We start from the raw sequence: 15,505 nt of genomic DNA, 5'->3' as shown, positions 1-15,505 counted from the left end.
ATTGGTTTTGACTTATTTCTTTTATACTTATTACCCAAGGGTATACACTGATAAGTGTGCTTTTCTAACAATGTTTTAAAGACTGCCCATTTATCTTCTACATTTTTCCCTGCAAAAACACCATCCCATTGTATTACTACTAGATTAGACCTCAGTTTATTAAAATCTGCCTTTCTAAAGTTTAAAGTCTTTGTTGAACCCAAGTCATCTGTTTTTTGATAATTTATTTCAAATGAGACCATGTTATGATCACTGTTACCCAAATGTTCCAGGACTTGAGTATTTGTTATTACTTCTACATTGTTTGATATGACCAAATCCAGTATTGCCCCTCTCCTGGTTGGTTCCTCAATAATTTTGGTCATATAATTGTCTTTAAGCACCCCCAAAAACCTGTTTCCTTTTGTTGTAACGCTAATCTCATTGCCCCAGTCTATGTCTGGATAATTAAAATCCCCCATTATGCAAACATGGCCCAGTTTTGATGCCTTCGCCATTTGCAAAAGTATTTTAGCTTCCTCAATCTCACAGAAATTTGGGGGTTTATAGCATATTCCCACAAACATTTTCTTTATACTTTTACCTCCACTGCTAATTTCTATCCACAAGGTCTCTACATTTTCATCATTCCCTCCACAGACATCATCCCTTATAATAGGTTTTAGATCCGGTTTAACATATAGACATACTCCACCTCCCCTTCTATTTGTTCGATCCTTCTGAAAAAGAGAATAACCCTCTAAATTAACTGTCCAGTCATGAGTTTCATCCCACCATGTTTCAGTAATGCCTATAATATCATACTGCTCCCTTGCAGCTATTAATTCAAGCTCCCCCATTTTCTATGTCAGGCTTCTTGCATTAGCAAGCATGTGTTTCAGTTTTTTTTCAGCCTGTACTATTATCTTATCTGCTCCTTCATTTCTGCTCCCATTTGGTTTAGTCTTTAGAAGTTTTCTAGTATTATCTGTATTTACTATGGGTGTCTCACTGCTTGTCAAACTCGCACTTGCCCCCATTCTACCTCCATACCACCTTGTATCCTCATCTATTCCATTTAGTTCATTATCTGTTTCATTCCCCTCCCCCCTCCATCCTAGTTTAAAATCTCCTCCAACCTTTTTAGCATTCTCCCCCCTAGCACAGAAGATCCCTCTTCATTGAGGTGCAATCCGTCCCTAGAATATAGATGGCACCTCTCAGAAAAGGAGTCCCAGTGCTCTAAAAACCCAAACCCCTCCTGCCTGCACCACTTTCCTAGCCATGCATTAACCTCCCTGATCTCTGACTGTCTCCCTGCGGTAGCGCATGGCACTGGTAGTATTTCAGAAAATACTACCTTGGAGGTCCTTGCCTTAAGCTTTTGGCCTAGATCCCTGTAATCATTTTTTAGGACCCTCCATCTTTCTCTAACTTTGTCATTGGTGCCAACGTGTACCAAGACCCCCGGGTCAATCCCACCCCCCCCAACAATCTGTCTACCCGATCCGCAATGTGCAATTGTACCTGCTTTCAGACGTCACTACTTGTATTGCTGGTATTTACTACGTTTTCCCTCTGGGTGAATATTTCGCCGCTATGCAGGTATTTCCTGTTGGAGGAGACCGGCTCAGCCACCGCTGCAGTTCCACTTGTTTTTATTTATTTATTTATTGAACTGATCTCAGCCACCTCAGGCTAAGGAAATGGCCGCTGCTCCTCTCTGCCTGACCCCCCCCCAGTCTGTCTCCCAACAGGGGGAGCAGGAGCCCCGGATCTGCTGGGCCACCCACAGGGCCGTCTGCCACCCTCTATCCGGTGGATGGCCCGGTTTGGGGGGGGGGGAGGAGCTCGGGGATGAGAGCAGCACACACGGTCCGGTCGGCAGCAGAGAAAGCCCAATCAAGATGGCCACCCTCTCCCGCTCTCCCCCGCAGCGCCCGACATCTGCAAGCCGAGACCAGGCAGGACTCGGGGATTCCCCTGTGAAGCCCCCCAGCCCACCGGGTACAAATATTTATTTTGTGTTTGCGCTGCGCGCTGGGAAGGGGGAGGACGGAGCCTGGAGCTGATGATGGGGCTGCGTCCCACCTCGCGGCGGTAGGGCTCTTTAGCGGCAGTTTTTGAGCCTCACCGGTGGGTTCTGTTTGCTGCAGCTGTCCCGACACTCGGTCTGGTCCCCGCCGGACTCCTGAAGCTCCGCTGTCTCTTAGGTGTACCGCGCGGCGTCCATTTACTGGTTTGTAGCAGGGGGGGGGAGGGGTGGCGGGAAGCGATCTCCGGTGTCTATAGTTCTCAGAAGACCCTTTGAGGTGCCAGCAACGGCTTTTATTTGCCACCAGCGGATATCTCCCCGTTGGTTGAGCTGATTTTTTAAAATTCCTTTTTAATCTTTTGCGGCTCTTTTCCTTGATGTTTTCTAGTTGGGGGAGCGGAGGAGACCTGCGTCCTTCCCGCTCTGCATCCACGCCACGCCCGTAAAACTGTATGTGTAATTGTATTAATCATTACATTTCCGTATCTGAGCGCTGTCCCTCAGGGTCCTTCCCCCCCCCCTTGTATTCTATTCATCGCGGTATTCGGAAAGCCTTTCTATTCCCACCGATTTCCCGGGGCCCAGGACTACAGTTCTGGCCCTCCCCCCCCCCCCCCGAGCCCTATTTCACACCTTGCGAGCCCCCTCTATTTCCCTCCCTCTTCCCATGAATTTATCTCTCCTCCGTCTCACCCCTCACTCTCTCCATTAATTACCCCACTCACTCATTCCCCCACTCACTCAATCCCCCGGTGAGGAGGTGGGTGGGATGCTGGGGGGTATGTTGTGGGGGGGGGGGGTATGTTGTGGGGGGGGGGGGGGCACGTGGCAGCGCACGGTACCTGAGGTTGTGTCTAGTCCGCAGGGGATGAAAATTTTCATGGGCAAAATCTGCGCTGGGGTCAGTTTGTGAGGTGAGAGCAGGCGGCGAGGCAGTGATTGTTCTGAGAGTGCGCCAGTGGGGTAGGCGTGGCCAGAGAACCACACAGGCCAATGATATGCGTGCGGGGGCAGGGCCACAACCCAATCAGATTGGCCAGAGGCACAGCAAAGAAACAGTGCGTGTGCACGTGTGCGCGTGTGCGCGTCAACAAGAATAAGCCTACTTCAAACTAGAAAAAATTAACACAAAATTGCTTAAATCAAAAGATGAAAAGATGAAATACTACTGATAAATAAATGAATAACAGCCAAATGACGGTGCTGGGGACACGTATAATATGAATACCAGGGGAAAAGTGTCCCACTAAAAGCACTCAAGCAAAAAGTAATACTAAATTGATTTATTCATGGAAAAACATGGAAAACACAAAATTTAAACCGCCTGACTTAACCATGATTGGATTTTATGCATCAGCTGCGTGTCCTCTCTGCTGCTCGCAATATCATTGGATAACGTCATTTACTTGCGTCCATTTAACCCTCCTTGGACACCATTACAACAAGCCCCCGGACGAAGCAAAGGGTGCGAAACGTACGTCTGGGTTGTGTTTGTCTGCAGTCCCCTGGGACCCCCTCATTTTTGCTGTGGTTGTTTGCTGGACATTACATTGTGTGACTCCTTTGCTTCTCATGCCACTTCAGGACCCACCTTAGGGTCACTTTCACATTGGTGACCTGCAAGAACACTTTGCTTATTGGTCTCAAAATATGGTTACCATACATCAATGTATGGCCTGTTGTTGTTGATTGGAGTGGTATTGCATTGGTACTTATTTAGATCTCTTTTCAGCTGTATTTAGGTCTTGGTGTACAGCAGTCTCCTGGAGATTTAAGTTTTTGACCGGACGGTTAACAGTTTGCTTGTTTTTTCTGCCCCTCATCACAGCTGGTTACAGTGTCATTCTTCTGATCACTTTATATCGCTACAGACTCCTCGTGTGTTTGTGTTACAGCCCGTGCAGCAGGGGATCTTTGGGGACTGTTGTACATTTTGTGTTTTCCATGAATAAATCCATGTAGTATTACTTTTTGCGTGAGTGCTTTTAGTGCGACACTTTTCTTTCCCCCTGGTATACACATATATATGTGTGTGCGCCAGAGGACACCATCTTCTCTTTACACGGGTCACTTTTAGAGAGCTGTGGAAACCCCTCCCTGGACTCTGGCTGCTGGACATAAGTATCATCCTGGACACTTTGTCGGGACATTTTTGTCAGTACACTATCACTGGAACACGGATATTTTGCTATTTAGCACATAATGTGGTTAGTGCTACCTTCCCCGTTTTCACATCTGTCCTTTACTCTTCTGGATTAGGATTAGGTCACTTTATTTACTCTTCTGGATTAGGATTAGGTCACGTTATTTACTCTTCTGGATTAGGATTAGGTCACGTTATTTACTCTTCTGGATTAGGATTAGGTCACGTTATTTACTCTTCTGGATTAGGATTAGGTCACGTTATTTACTCTTCTGGATTAGGATTAGGTCACGTTATTTACTCTTCTGGATTAGGATTAGGTCACGTTATTTACTCTTCTGGATTAGGATTAGGTCACGTTATTTACTGTTCTGGATTAGGATTAGGTCACATTATTTACTCTTCTGGATTAGGATTAGGTCACGTTACTCTTCTGGATTAGGATTAGGTCACGTTATTTACTCTTCTGGATTAGGATTAGGTCACATTATTTACTCTTCTGGATTAGGATTAGGTCACGTTATTTACTCTTCTGGATTAGGATTAGGTCACGTTATTTACTGTTCTGGATTAGGATTAGGCCACGTTATTTACTCTTCTGGATTAGGATTAGGTCACGTTATTTACTCTTCTGGATTAGGATTAGGTCACGTTATTTACTCTTCTGGATTAGGATTAGGTCACGTTATTTACTCTTCTGGATTAGGATTAGGTCACGTTATTTACTCTTCTGGATTAGGATTAGGTCACGTTATTTACTCTTCTGGATTAGGATTAGGTCAGCGTAACGGTTTTTACTCTTCTGGATTAGGATTAGGTCACGTTATTTACTCTTCTGGATTAGGATTAGGTCAGCGTAACCGTTTTTACTCTTCTGGATTAGGATTAGGTCACGTTATTTACTCTTCTGGATTAGGATTAGGTCACGTTATTTACTCTTCTGGATTAGGATTAGGTCACGTTATTTACTCTTCTGGATTAGGTCACGTTATTTACTCTTCTGGATTAGGATTAGGCCACGTTATTTACTGTTCTGGATTAGGATTAGGACACGTTACGCTTCTGGATTAGGATTAGGTCACGTTATTTACTCTTCTGGATTAGGATTAGGTCACGTTATTTACTCTTCTGGATTAGGATTAGGTCACGTTATTTACTCTTCTGGATTAGGATTAGGTCACGTTATTTACTCTTCTGGATTAGGATTAGGTCACGTTATTTACTCTTCTGGATTAGGATTAGGTCACGTTATTTACTCTTCTGGATTAGGATTAGGTCACGTTATTTACTCTTCTGGATTAGGATTAGGTCACGTTATTTACTCTTCTGGATTAGGATTAGGTCACGTTATTTACTCTTCTGGATTAGGATTAGGTCACGTTATTTACTCTTCTGGATTAGGATTAGGTCACGTTATTTACTCTTCTGGATTAGGTCACGTTATTTACTCTTCTGGATTAGGATTAGGTCACGTTATTTACTCTTCTGGATTAGGATTAGGTCACGTTATTTACTCTTCTGGATTAGGATTAGGTCACGTTATTTACTCTTCTGGATTAGGATTAGGTCACGTTATTTACTCTTCTGGATTAGGATTAGGTCACGTTATTTACTCTTCTGGATTAGGATTAGGTCACGTTATTTACTCTTCTGGATTAGGATTAGGTCACGTTATTTACTCTTCTGGATTAGGATTAGGTCACGTTATTTACTCTTCTGGATTAGGATTAGGTCACGTTATTTACTCTTCTGGATTAGGATTAGGTCAGCGTAACGGTTTTTACTCTTCTGGATTAGGATTAGGTCACGTTATTTACTCTTCTGGATTAGGATTAGGTCAGCGTAACGGTTTTTACTCTTCTGGATTAGGATTAGGTCACGTTATTTACTCTTCTGGATTAGGATTAGGTCAGCGTAACCGTTTTTACTCTTCTGGATTAGGATTAGGTCACGTTATTTACTCTTCTGGATTAGGATTAGGTCACGTTATTTACTCTTCTGGATTAGGATTAGGTCACGTTACTCTTCTGGATTAGGATTAGGTCACGTTATTTACTGTTCTGGATTAGGATTAGGTCACGTTATTTACTCTTCTGGATTAGGATTAGGTCACGTTATTTACTCTTCTGGATTAGGATTAGGTCACGTTATTTACTCTTCTGGATTAGGATTAGGTCACGTTATTTACTCTTCTGGATTAGGATTAGGTCAGCGTAACCGTTTTTACTCTTCTGGATTAGGATTAGGTCACGTTATTTACTCTTCTGGATTAGGATTAGGTCACGTTATTTACTCTTCTGGATTAGGATTAGGTCACGTTATTTACTCTTCTGGATTAGGATTAGGTCACGTTATTTACTCTTCTGGATTAGGATTAGGCCACGTTATTTACTGTTCTGGATTAGGATTAGGACACGTTACGCTTCTGGATTAGGATTAGGTCACGTTATTTACTCTTCTGGATTAGGATTAGGTCACGTTATTTACTCTTCTGGATTAGGATTAGGTCACGTTATTTACTCTTCTGGATTAGGATTAGGTCACGTTATTTACTCTTCTGGATTAGGATTAGGTCACGTTATTTACTCTTCTGGATTAGGATTAGGTCACGTTACTCTTCTGGATTAGGATTAGGTCACGTTATTTACTCTTCTGGATTAGGATTAGGTCACGTTATTTACTCTTCTGGATTAGGATTAGGTCACGTTATTTACTCTTCTGGATTAGGTCACGTTATTTACTGTTCTGGATTAGGATTAGGTCACGTTATTTACTCTTCTGGATTAGGATTAGGTCACGTTACTCTTCTGGATTAGGATTAGGTCAGCGTAACGGTTTTTACTCTTCTGGATTAGGATTAGGCCACGTTATTTACTCTTCTGGATTAGGATTAGGTCACGTTATTTACTCTTCTGGATTAGGATTAGGTCACGTTATTTACTCTTCTGGATTAGGATTAGGTCACGTTATTTACTCTTCTGGATTAGGTCACGTTATTTACTCTTCTGGGTTAGGATTAGGTCACGTTATTTACTCTTCTGGATTAGGATTAGGTCAGCGTAACCGTTTTTACTCTTCTGGATTAGGATTAGGTCACGTTATTTACTCTTCTGGATTAGGATTAGGTCACGTTATTTACTCTTCTGGATTAGGATTAGGTCACGTTATTTACTCTTCAGGATTAGGATTAGGTCACGTTACTCTTCTGGATTAGGTCACGTTATTTACTCTTCTGGATTAGGATTAGGTCACATTATTTACTCTTCTGGATTAGGATTAGGTCACGTTATTTACTCTTCTGGATTAGGTTTAGGTCACGTTATTTACTCTTCTGGATTAGGATTAGGTCACGTTATTTACTCTTCTGGATTAGGATTAGGTCACGTTACTCTTCTGGATTAGGATTAGGTCACGTTATTTACTCTTCTGGATTAGGATTAGGTCACGTTATTTACTCTTCTGGATTAGGATTAGGTCACGTTATTTACTCTTCTGGATTAGGATTAGGTCACGTTATTTACTGTTCTGGATTAGGATTAGGTCAGCGTAACGGTTTGTACTCTTCTGGATTAGGATTAGGTCACGTTATTTACTCATCTGGATTAGGATTAGGTCAGCGTAACCGTTTTTACTCTTCTGGATTAGGATTAGGTCACGTTATTTACTCTTCTGGATTAGGATTAGGTCACGTTATTTACTCTTCTGGATTAGGATTAGGTCACGTTACTCTTCTGGATTAGGATTAGGTCACGTTATTTACTCTTCTGGATTAGGATTAGGTCACGTTATTTACTCTTCTGGATTAGGATTAGGTCACGTTATTTACTCTTCTGGATTAGGATTAGGTCACGTTATTTACTCTTCTGGATTAGGATTAGGTCACGTTATTTACTCTTCTGGATTAGGATTAGGTCACGTTATTTACTCTTCTGGATTAGGATTAGGTCAGCGTAACGGTTTTTACTCTTCTGGATTAGGATTAGGTCACGTTATTTACTCTTCTGGATTAGGATTAGGTCAGCGTAACCGTTTTTACTCTTCTGGATTAGGATTAGGTCACGTTATTTACTCTTCTGGATTAGGATTAGGTCACGTTATTTACTCTTCTGGATTAGGATTAGGTCACGTTATTTACTCTTCTGGATTAGGATTAGGTCACGTTATTTACTCTTCTGGATTAGTATTAGGCCACGTTATTTACTGTTCTGGATTAGGATTAGGACACGTTACGCTTCTGGATTAGGATTAGGTCACGTTATTTACTCTTCTGGATTAGGATTAGGTCACGTTATTTACTCTTCTGGATTAGGATTAGGTCACGTTATTTACTCTTCTGGATTAGGATTAGGTCACGTTATTTACTCTTCTGGATTAGGATTAGGTCACGTTATTTACTCTTCTGGATTAGGATTAGGTCACGTTATTTACTCTTCTGGATTAGGATTAGGTCACGTTATTTACTCTTCTGGATTAGGATTAGGTCACGTTATTTACTGTTCTGGATTAGGATTAGGTCACGTTATTTACTCTTCTGGATTAGGATTAGGTCACGTTATTTACTGTTCTGGATTAGGATTAGGTCACGTTATTTACTCTTCTGGATTAGGATTAGGTCACGTTATTGAGGTGGAGGAAAACACTTCCTCGTCACATGTTTTACTTTCTCTGCGAGCTTGTTCCCTGTGGACTGTACAGGTACCAGACACACACTAAGTAGAGGTTCCACCTTTTTTAATGTCAGTAGGAACATGTCTAAAACAGATTCTTTCATATAGCAGCATACCGCTTCCCCCTCGTACGGGCGCGAGGGCGGAGATTAAATCCGCCGCCTGCGCGTTCCTTTGGGATTACTGGAACAGATATGAATAAATATGAGATGTTTCATCTTTCATGTACACTGTCTAGTGACTGGAATTCCTGGGCAGGATTATAGGGGTGAGGGGTACCCGCCACCCTCACCCCCACCCCGCCCCTCTTATTGCAGGGGTTAGAACAGGTTAGAAGTATCTGTTATTCACCGTCCCCTGCCAGGGGTAGATGTGTGTGGGTGGGGGGGGGTGGGGTTATCATGCCCTGCCGGGGGTACATGTTGGGAAAAGGGGGGGGGGGTTATTCTCACTTTACACGGGGTACTAAATCGGGGTGTAGTTCCTGTTTTAGATAAACCCCCATTGTCACCGCCACTCCTCCGGTGTATAAGTTGTGGGGGTGCTCCCCTCCTCCCCGGGTAAAGAAGTTGGGGGGGTGTCCCCCTCCTCCCCGGGCGGTGGGTTCCGGGGCAGTTCCAGCAGCCCCTGGATTTTTTCGACGTGCCTCACCGCCGGGTCCCGCTGGGCAGCTCCCATCTCCTGCAGAACCCCGTCTGTGATCTGCAGTCGCGCGCTCCTGGGGGAACGCAACGGGCGGGAACATTAACCCTCGCTATGCACAGCAGCATAGGGGGGGGGAGGGGGGCGGAGAAAAGTGGATGGGTGGATGCACCAGACCGGGGGGGGGGGGGGGAGAGGGGAGAGGAACGAGGCAACAGATGAGGGAGGGCACAGCAGACTGGGGGGGAGGGGTGCGGCAGACGGGGGGTACAGCCGACAGGGGGGAGGGGGTACAGCCGACGGGGGGGAGGGGGTACAGCCGACGGGGGGGAGGGGGTACAGCCGACGGGGGGGAGGGGGTACAGCCGACGGGGGGGAGGGGGTACAGCCGACGGGGGGTGCAGCCGACAGGGGTGCAGCCGACGGGGGGGAGGGGGTACAGCCGACGGGGGGTGCAGCCGACAGGGGGTGCAGCCGACGGTGGGGAGGGGGCACAGCCGACGGGGGGGAGGAGGCACAGCCGACGGGGGGGGGGGGTGCAGCCGACAGGGGGTGCTGCCGACGGGGGGGAGGGGGTGCAGCCGACGGGGGGGAGGGGGTACAGCCGACGGGGGGTGCAGCCGACAGGGGGTGCAGCCGACGGGGGGGAGGGGGCACAGCCGACGGGGGGGAGGGGGCACAGCCGACGGGGGGGAGGGGGCACAGCCGACGGGGGGGAGGGGGCACAGCCGACGGGGGGGGGGGGTACAGCTGACGGGGGGAGGGGTGCAGCCGACATGGGGGGAGGGGTGCAGCCGACGGGGGGGGGGCAGCCGACGGGGGGGGGGGGGTGCAGCCAACGGGGGGAGGGGTGCAGCAGACGGGGGGGAGGGGTGCAGCAGACGGGGGAGGGGTGCAGCAGACGGGGGGGGAGGGGTGCAGCAGACGGGGGGAGGGGTGCAGCAGACGGGGGGGAGGGGTGCAGCAAACGGGGGGGGGGGAGGGGTGCAGCAGACGGGGGGGGGGGGGGTGCAGCTCTCACCACTCCTCCAGTTTACGCTCGTACAGCTCCCTGCGCTCTCGCTGCTTCTTCTCACGCAGAGACTCCCCCGAAAGAGACTGTAACCCAGAGATGAGAGCACCGACCGGGACCCTACGGGGTGAGAGCGCAGTTTAAAGACAAAAAGAGAGAGCAAGTGCATGAGTGAGCGAGAGAGCGCGTGCGGGAGAGCAGAGAGAGAGGGAGCGAGCGGGAGAGCAGAGAGAGAGAGAGACAGCGCGCGCAGGAGAGCAGAGAGAGAGAGACAGCGCGCGCGGGAGAGCAGAGAGAGAGAGAGACAGCGCGCGCGGGAGAGCAGAGAGAGAGAGACAGCGCGCGCGGGAGAGCAGAGTGACAGAGAGCGCGTGTGGGAGAGCAGAGTGAGAGAGACAGCGTGCGCGGGAGAGCAGAGAGAGAGAGAGACAGCGCGCGCGGGAGAGCAGAGAGAGAGAGACAGCGCGCACGGGAGAGCAGAGAGAGAGAGACAGCGCGCACGGGAGAGCAGAGAGAGAGGGAGCGAGCGGGAGAGCAGAGAGACAGCGCGCGCGGGAGAGCAGAGAGAGAGACAGCGCGCGCAGGAGAGCAGAGAGAGAGAGACAGCGCGCGCGGGAGAGCAGAGAGAGAGACAGCGCGTGCAGGAGACCAGAGAGAGAGAGACAGCGCGCGCGGGAGAGCAGAGAGAGAGACAGCGCGGGAGAGCAGAGAGAGAGGGAGCGAGCGGGAGAGCAGAGAGACAGCGCGCGCGGGAGAGCAGAGAGAGAGACAGCGCGCGCAGGAGAGCAGAGAGAGAGAGACAGGAGAGCAGAGAGAGAGACAGCGCGGGAGAGCAGAGAGAGAGGGAGCGAGCGGGAGAGCAGAGAGACAGCGCGCGCGGGAGAGCAGAGAGAGAGACAGCGCGCGCAGGAGAGCAGAGAGAGAGAGACAGCGCGCGCGGGAGAGCAGAGAGAGAGACAGCGCGTGCAGGAGACCAGAGAGAGAGAGACAGCGCGCGCGGGAGAGCAGAGAGAGGAGACAGCGCGGGAGAGCAGAGAGAGAGAGACAGCGCGCGCGGGAGAGCAGAGAGGAGAGACAGCGCGCGCGGGAGAGCAGAGAGAGACAGCGCGAGCAGGAGAGCAGAGAGACAGCGCGCGGGAGAGCAGAGAGAGAGAGACAGCGCGCGCGGGAGAGCAGAAAGAGAGAGACAGCGCGCGCGGGAGAGCAGAGAGAGAGAGACAGCACGCGCGGGAGAGCAGAGAGAGACAGCGCGAGCAGGAGAGGAGAGAGACAGCGCGCGGGAGAGCAGAGAGAGAGAGACAGCGCGCGCGGGAGAGAGCAGAGAGAGAGAGACAGCGCGCGCGGGAGAGCAGAGAGAGAGAGACAGCGCGCGCGGGAGAGCAGAGAGAGAGACAGCGCGTGCAGGAGAGCAGAGAGAGAGAGACAGCGCGCGCGGGAGAGCAGAGAGAGAGACAGCGCGTGCAGGAGACCAGAGAGAGAGAGACAGCGCGCGCGGGAGAGCAGAGAGAGAGACAGCGCGGGAGAGCAGAGAGAGAGACAGCGCGCGCGGGAGAGCAGAGAGAGACAGCGCGAGCAGGAGAGCAGAGAGACAGCGCGCGGGAGAGCAGAGAGAGAGAGACAGCGCGCGCGGGAGAGCAGAGAGAGAGAGACAGCGCGCGCGGGAGAGCAGAGAGAGAGACAGCGCGTGCGGGAGAGAGCAGAGAGAGAGAGACAGCGCGCGCGGGAGAGCAGAGAGAGAGACAGCGCGTGCAGGAGACCAGAGAGAGAGACAGCGCGCGCGGGAGAGCAGAGAGAGAGACAGCGCGGAGAGCAGAGAGAGAGACAGCGCGCGCGGGAGAGCAGAGAGAGAGAGACAGCGCGCGCGGGAGAGCAGAGAGAGAGAGACAGCACGCGCGGGAGAGCAGAGAGAGACAGCGCGAGCAGGAGAGCAGAGAGACAGCGCGCGGGAGAGCAGAGAGAGAGAGACAGCGCGCGCGGGAGAGCAGAGAGAGAGAGACAGCGCGCGCGGGAGAGCAGAGAGAGAGAGACAGCGCGCGCGGGAGAGCAGAGAGAGAGACAGCGCGTGCGGGAGAGCAGAGAGAGAGACAGCGCGCGCGGGAGAGCAGAGAGAGAGACAGCGCGTGCAGGAGACCAGAGAGAGAGAGACAGCGCGCGCGGGAGAGCAGAGAGAGAGACAGCGCGGGAGAGCAGAGAGAGAGACAGCGCGCGCGGGAGAGCAGAGAGAGAGAGACAGCGCGCGCGGGAGAGCAGAGAGAGACAGCGCGAGCAGGAGAGCAGAGAGACAGCGCGCGGGAGAGCAGAGAGAGAGAGACAGCGCGCGCGGAAGAGCAGAGAGAGAGAGACAGCGCGCGCGGGAGAGCAGAGAGAGAGACAGCGCGTGCGGGAGAGCAGAGAGAGAGAGAGACAGCCGCGCGCGGGAGAGCAGAGAGAGAGACAGCGCGTGCAGGAGACCAGAGAGAGAGACAGGCGCGCGCGGGAGAGCAGAGAGAGAGACAGCGCGGGAGAGCAGAGAGAGAGACAGCGCGCGCGGGAGAGCAGAGAGAGAGAGACAGCGCGCGCGGGAGAGCAGAGAGAGAGAGACAGCACGCGCGGGAGAGCAGAGAGAGACAGCGCGAGCAGGAGAGCAGAGAGACAGCGCGCGGGAGAGCAGAGAGAGAGAGACAGCGCGCGCGGGAGAGCAAAGAGAGAGAGACAGCGCGCGCGGGAGAGCAGAGAGAGAGAGACAGCGCCGCGCGGGAGAGCAGAGAGAGAGACAGCGCGTGCAGGAGACCAGAGAGAGAGAGACAGCGCGCGCGGGAGAGCAGAGAGAGAGACAGCGCGGGAGAGCAGAGAGAGAGACAGCGCGCGCGGGAGAGCAGAGAGAGAGAGACAGCGGCGCGCGGGAGAGCAGAGAGAGACAGCGCGAGCAGGAGAGCAGAGAGACAGCGCGTGGGAGAGCAGAGAGAGAGAGACAGCGCGCGCGGGAGAGCAGAGAGAGAGACAGCGCGCGTGGGAGAGCAGAGAGACAGCGCGCGCGGGAGAGCAGAGAGACAGCGCGCGCGGGAGAGCAGAGAGAGAGAGACAGCGCACGCGGGAGAGCAGAGAGAGAGAGACAGCGCACGCGGGAGAGCAGAGAGAGAGACAGCGCGCGCGGGAGAGCAGAGAGAGAGAGACAGCGCGCGCGGGAGAGCAGAGTGAGAGAGAGCGCGTGCGGGAGAGCAGAGAGACAGCGCGTGTGGGAGAGCAGAAAGACAGCGCTTGTGGGAGAGCAGAGAGACAGCGCGCGCGGGAGAGCAGAGAGACAGCGCGTGTGGGAGAGCAGAGAGACAGCGCTTGTGGGAGAGCAGAGAGACAGCGCTTGTGGGAGAGCAGAGAGACAGCGCTTGTGGGAGAGCAGAGAGACAGCGCGTGTGGGAGAGCAGAGAGAGCGCGTGTGGGAGAGCGGAGAGACAGCGCGTGTGGAGAGCAGAGAGACAGCGCGTGTGGGAGAGCAGAGAGACAGCGCTTGTGGGAGAGCAGAGACAGCGCGCGCGGGAGAGCAGCAGAGAGAGAGAGACAGCGCGCGCGGGAGAGCAGAGAGAGAGAGACAGCGCGCGCGGGGAGAGCAGAGAGAGAGAGAGATAGCGCGCGCGGGAGAGCAGAGTGCGAGAGACAGCGCGCCCGGGAGAGCAGAGAGAGAGAGACAGCGCGCGCGGGAGAGCAGAGAGAGACAGCGCGCGCGGGAGAGCAGAGAGAGATAGACAGCGCTCGCGGAGAGGAGAGAGAGAGACAGCGCGCGGAGAGCAGAGTGAGAGAGCGCTTGTGGGAGAGCAGAGAGACAGCGCGCGCGGGAGAGCAGAGAGAGAGAGACAGCGCACGCGGGAGAGCAGAGAGAGAGAGACAGCGCACGCGGGAGAGCAGAGAGAGAGAGACAGCGCGCGCGGGAGAGCAGAGAGAGAGAGACAGCGCGCGCGGGAGAGCAGAGTGAGAGAGAGCGCGTGCGGGAGAGCAGAGAGACAGCGCGTGTGGGAGAGCAGAAAGACAGCGCTTGTGGGAGAGCAGAGAGACAGCGCGCGCGGGAGAGCAGAGAGACAGCGCGTGTGGGAGAGCAGAGAGACAGCGCTTGTGGGAGAGCAGAGAGACAGCGCTTGTGGGAGAGCAGAGAGACAGCGCTTGTGGGAGAGCAGAGAGACAGCGCTTGTGGGAGAGCAGAGAGACAGCGCGTGTGGAGAGCAAAGAGAGCGCGTGTGGGAGAGCGGAGAGACAGCGCGTGTGGGAGAGCAGAGAGACAGCGCGTGTGGAGAGCAGAGAGACAGCGCTTGTGGGAGAGCAGAGAGACAGCGCGCGCGGGAGAGCAGAGAGAGACAGCGCGCGCGGGAGAGCAGAGAGAGAGAGACAGCGCGCGCGGGAGAGCAGAGAGAGAGAGAGACAGCGCGCGCGGGAGAGCAGAGTGCGAGAGACAGCGCGCCCGGGAGAGCAGAGAGAGAGAGACAGCGCGCGCGGGAGAGCAGAGAGAGACAGCGCGCGCGGGAGAGCAGAGAGAGATAGACAGCGCTCGCGGGAGAGGAGAGAGAGAGACAGCGCGCGGGAGAGCAGAGTGAGAGAGCGCTTGTGGGAGAGCAGAGAGACAGCGCGCGGGAGAGCAGAGAGAGAGAGACAGCGCGCGCGGAGAGCAGAGAGAGAGAGACAGCGCGCGCGGGAGAGCAGAGAGAGAGAGACAGCGCGCGCGGGAGAGCAGAGAGAGAGAGACAGCGCGCGCGGGAGAGCAGAGTGAGAGAGACAGCGCGCGCGGGAGAGCAGAGAGAGAGACAGCGCGCGCGGGAGAGCAGAGAGAGATAGACAGCGCGCGCGGGAGAGCAGAGAGAGAGAGACAGCGCGCGGGAGAGCAGAGTGAGAGAGCGCTTCTGGGAGAGCAGAGAGACAGCGCGCGCGGGAGAGCAGAGAGGAGCAGAGAGAGAGAGACAGCGCGCGCGGGGAGAGCAGAGTGAGAGAGACAGCGCGCGCGGGAGAGCAGAGAGAGAGACAGCGCGCGCGGGAGAGCAGAGAGAGAGACAGCGCGCGCGGGAGAG

General features: G+C 52.5%; 1 protein-coding gene across 2 annotated transcripts in view; it reads right to left on the bottom strand.

Annotated features, from left to right (window-relative positions):
- Nucleotides 1-8,873: 8,873 nt before the first annotated feature.
- Nucleotides 8,874-15,505, bottom strand: part of TIMMDC1 (translocase of inner mitochondrial membrane domain containing 1) — a 47,479-nt gene continuing 40,847 nt past the window's right edge. Inside the window, exons 8-9 of one of the 2 annotated variants that reach the window (XM_075580598.1) lie at nt 10,488-10,599; nt 8,874-9,542 (exon numbers count right to left, since the gene is read on the bottom strand). In XM_075580598.1, coding sequence (XP_075436713.1) covers nt 9,332-9,542; nt 10,488-10,599 — 323 coding nt within the window. In that variant the 3' untranslated portion in view covers nt 8,874-9,331. Of the gene's footprint in view, nt 9,543-10,487; nt 10,600-15,505 lie in introns of those variants that run through there. The other variant, XR_012790058.1, reaches the window with a different exon arrangement.

The sequence above is a fragment of the Ascaphus truei genome (assembly GCF_040206685.1).
Source record: "Ascaphus truei isolate aAscTru1 chromosome 3 unlocalized genomic scaffold, aAscTru1.hap1 SUPER_3_unloc_9, whole genome shotgun sequence".
Classification (NCBI taxonomy): Eukaryota; Metazoa; Chordata; class Amphibia; order Anura; family Ascaphidae; genus Ascaphus; species Ascaphus truei.
Note: the sequence above shows the minus strand (reverse complement) of the source record. Positions and strands in the feature narration are given on the sequence as shown.